The following is a 3911-nucleotide window of genomic DNA, read 5'->3' as shown; positions in this document are numbered from 1 at the left end:
TAATGTAAATTAGATATCGTGTCCTTTAATTATTATATTGTATATACGCGTGATAAGAGTGTGGGCCATGAAGGCCATAGTTGTCTAGGAATCTATCTAGAAGATAATACGTGTGTGGTGTGTATTAAAACTAGATTAAGTGCGCGGGCCACAACAATAATGTAAACGATCGATAATGTAAACGATCGTAGTGCGTGGGTCCTAGAGCATCTGTAAATAGTGTCATGGCTCGCCTATAAAAGGAAGCCTTAGTTGTCAATTGTAATCAGGTTGTATTTTGATAATAAGCCTCACTTGGTTTTCTCTGTTGAATCTTTTGATTCTGAATAGCAGAGCCCCCGTCGTTGAGTCCTAGCAGATTCTGAATAGCGACACCTATCTGAGCATTATATATTCGTTGTTTAAAGGCACGGTCGAATATAACCCAGCAACATATATTCGTTGTTTAAAGGCACAGTCGAATATAGCCCAGCAACATATATTCGTTGTTTAAAAGCACATTGAATATAAACCCCCGTATATCAATCACCCGTTCATAAATAAGTCATCCAAGTTAGGTATCCATCGTTATCCTGAATCCATTATTAGTTAGATGTCCTTTTCATCCAGTGAATCCATTCATTAATATTTGGATCCTGACGATCCGTAAAAATCTTCATTAAATTCCGCAATCAGACGTAGTGAAAAATCCTGGTATCAGAGCTAGCAGCACGATTCAAGAAAAGCAGTTGCACCTTCAGAATTCTGCATCAAAAGTAATCAAGAAAAAAACACTCAGGTATTTCAACGATGGAGGCAGTTATCAGGCAGATTCAACACCAATTACAGCAAAAAAGAGAACAAATTCAATCTCACCAACGACAACTCTCAATTTTTCAGAGGGAGGAGGAGGAATTACAAGAAACACTAAAAAATTTAACCCAACAAAAAACCACCAAAAAAGAAACTCCGGAAAAAGTCAAAAAAGAATCATCCTCATCAACAATACCTTCATCATCAATGTCAACACAAAATTCACAACCACCACAGGAACCAATCATCATCAACCTAGAAGAAACGGAGCAAGTTCCACAAACACCTAAGAAACAAAGTTGGTATGAAATGACTGAAGAAGAAGAACAATCTCAACAAACATCAAGTCCAGAAGAACCAAAGAAAAAATGGTATGTCATTTTTGACGGACCATCCAAAGGAATATACAATAATTGGGCAACAGCAAAACAGTTCATAATAGGCAACCGCGTAACGCATAAAAGTTACAAAACTCTAGAAGCAGCGAAAGCAGCATTTAACGAAGCATATAAAACAATAGCAACTCAACCAGCTAATGAAACAAAACGTTCAGGATCAGGAATGATTAGTCTCAACCATTATCTTTATGGTCAAACAGCAAGTCCAAATGCCATAAACAGAATGAAGAGTATTCTCTCTACAACAGAATATGAAGACAAAAAAAGGCATCAATAGAAAGATTCCAAAGGCTATGGGATAGTCTTGTAAATTACAACGAAAGTTATTCAACAATGATGTTTTATCCAAAAAATAGGAGAACTGGCCCTAAAGCAGTTTTTTTACCAGAAGCATCACCATTAACAATATCAGAATACTTTGTCCACGGACTAATCGATACCCTCTATATCGATGGTCGGACACTTCATGAAATTAAAGAATTCCCTCAAAAAATGCAAGATGCAATCACCCGATACAGAGATAACTTCGCTAAAGAAAGAGAAATATTCCTTAGAATGCACTCAAGCTATCCAATATTCAACAAAGATCAACAGCTACTTATCCCGTCATTCACAATAGCATATCTCAGAATTAGCAATGGTAACTACCCAACAAGAGATGAAGCACTAAGAATAACTCCCACAGTCGATCATCTAGTAACATCGCTAGCAGGAGTCTATTTCGGATCCTCAAAAATAGGAAACGGAAAAGAACAGCAAGAAAATGTAAGGATCAACTATATTCACAAAAATATATTGATCTATTCCAGCATTAATGAAAAAATTGACGAACAAGGCCTTAATCTAATCAACAACTTTGAAGAACCCTTCGAAGCATTCACAGGACAACTCGCTTCACTTCCAGAAGATATGAAGAGACAATTATGCAGACAAATATCTAAAGCACCAAGGCATAGTTGCGAATACTGCCAAGATGAAGACATATCTCCTGCATCATAATTTCTCAGCTTTTGTCTTTTTGAAGAAGGGAGGGATGTAGACAAAAGAAGAATAAACAAGTGGGTCCCATGTGGGCCATACCAATAATGTAAATTAGATATCGTGTCCTTTAATTATTATATTGTATATACGCGTGATAAGAGTGTGGGCCATGAAGGCCATAGTTGTCTAGGAATCTATCTAGAAGATAATACGTGTGCGGTGTGTATTAAAAGTAGATTAAGTGCGCGAGCCACAACAATAATGTAAACGATCGATAATGTAAACGATCGTAGTGTGTGGGTCCCAGAGCATCTGTAAATAGTGTCATGGCTTGCCTATAAAAGGAAGCCTTAGTTGTCATTTGTAATCAGGTTGTGTTTTGATAATAAACCTCACTTGGTTTTCTCTGTTGAATCTTTTGATTCTGAATAGCAGAGCCCCCGTCGTTGAGTCCTAGTGGATTCTGAATAGAAACACCTATCTGAGCATTATATATTCGTTTTTTAAAGGCACAGTCGAATATAACCCAGCAACATATATTCGTTGTTTAAAGGCACAGTCGAATATAGCCCAGCAACATATATTCGTTGTTTAAAAGCACATTGAATATAAACCCCCGTATATCAATCACCCGTTCATAAATAAGTCATCCAAGTTAGGTAGCCATCGTTATCATGAATCCATTATTAGTTAGATGTCCTTTTCATCCAGTGAATCCATGGCAGGGATGTAGACTAAAGATAATATTTAAGTAGGTCCCACATGGGCCATACCAATAATGTAAATTAGATATCGTGTCCTTTAATTATTGTATGTAAATACGCGTGATAAGTGTGTGGGCCATGTAGGCCATAGGTATCTTTAAAGTAGCTTGACGTGTGCGGTGTGTATTAAAAGATAAATAAGTGCGCGGGCCACAGCGATAATGTAAACGATCGATGATGTAAATGATCGTAGTGCGTGGGTCCCAGAGCATCTGTAAATAGTGTCATGGCTCGCCTATAAAAGGAAGCCTTAGTTGTCATTTGTAATCAGGTTGTATTTGATAATAAACCTCACTTGGTTTCTTTCTGTTGAATCTTTTAGATTCTGAATAGCAGAGCCCCCGTCGTTGAGTCCTGACTGTGATGACCCGGAAATTTCTGACAAAATTTAAACTTAATCTTTGTATGATTAACATTTCCGATACGATAAGCAAAGTCTGTAAAACTGAATCTCAAAAATTTTGAACTATTCAAATACCCTTCGGTTGTTCTCAACGATTCGCGAACCATTATATGTAAATAGATACATATATATACTATAACTTGAAAAATGTAACAAAGTTTTAATTGCATGATACCGTACATTAAACTTATTGGTTTATATATCTATTTGAATATATATGATTTCAAGTTATTTAGTAAACGATAGTAACATTCGATTATTGATTCGATTGATATTTAGATAAGTTAACTAAAACGTTTAAGATGAACAAGTAAAACACTAATTTGCTACAGTATTTTCAAATTGCTATAGTACCCAAAATGCTACAGTGTTTTCAAAAATCACTATTTGCTACAGTAAAAAATGGCTTTGCTACAGTGACTTTGCTACAGCAAAACACTATTTTAAAATTTATTTTAACATATAGCGAGACGATGATTTATAGAAGTAAATGACTAAAACACTCAAATGTATAAGTTATATTTCGAGTGATATAATTTAGGGATAATTTAAGACTATATTTTGTCAAAGGTA

General features: G+C 35.7%; 1 protein-coding gene across 1 annotated transcript; it reads left to right on the top strand.

The window, feature by feature from the left end:
• The first annotated feature begins 1523 nt into the window (after positions 1 to 1523).
• LOC139889658 (uncharacterized) lies at positions 1524 to 2189 on the top strand. The gene has a single exon (XM_071872596.1). It carries the CDS (start codon positions 1524 to 1526, stop codon positions 2187 to 2189), a length of 666 nt encoding a protein of 221 aa, XP_071728697.1.
• Positions 2190 to 3911: the final 1722 nt, after the last annotated feature.

This window comes from Rutidosis leptorrhynchoides, chromosome 2 (assembly GCF_046630445.1).
Source record: "Rutidosis leptorrhynchoides isolate AG116_Rl617_1_P2 chromosome 2, CSIRO_AGI_Rlap_v1, whole genome shotgun sequence".
Taxonomy (NCBI): domain Eukaryota; kingdom Viridiplantae; phylum Streptophyta; class Magnoliopsida; order Asterales; family Asteraceae; genus Rutidosis; species Rutidosis leptorrhynchoides.
Note: the sequence above shows the minus strand (reverse complement) of the source record. Positions and strands in the feature narration are given on the sequence as shown.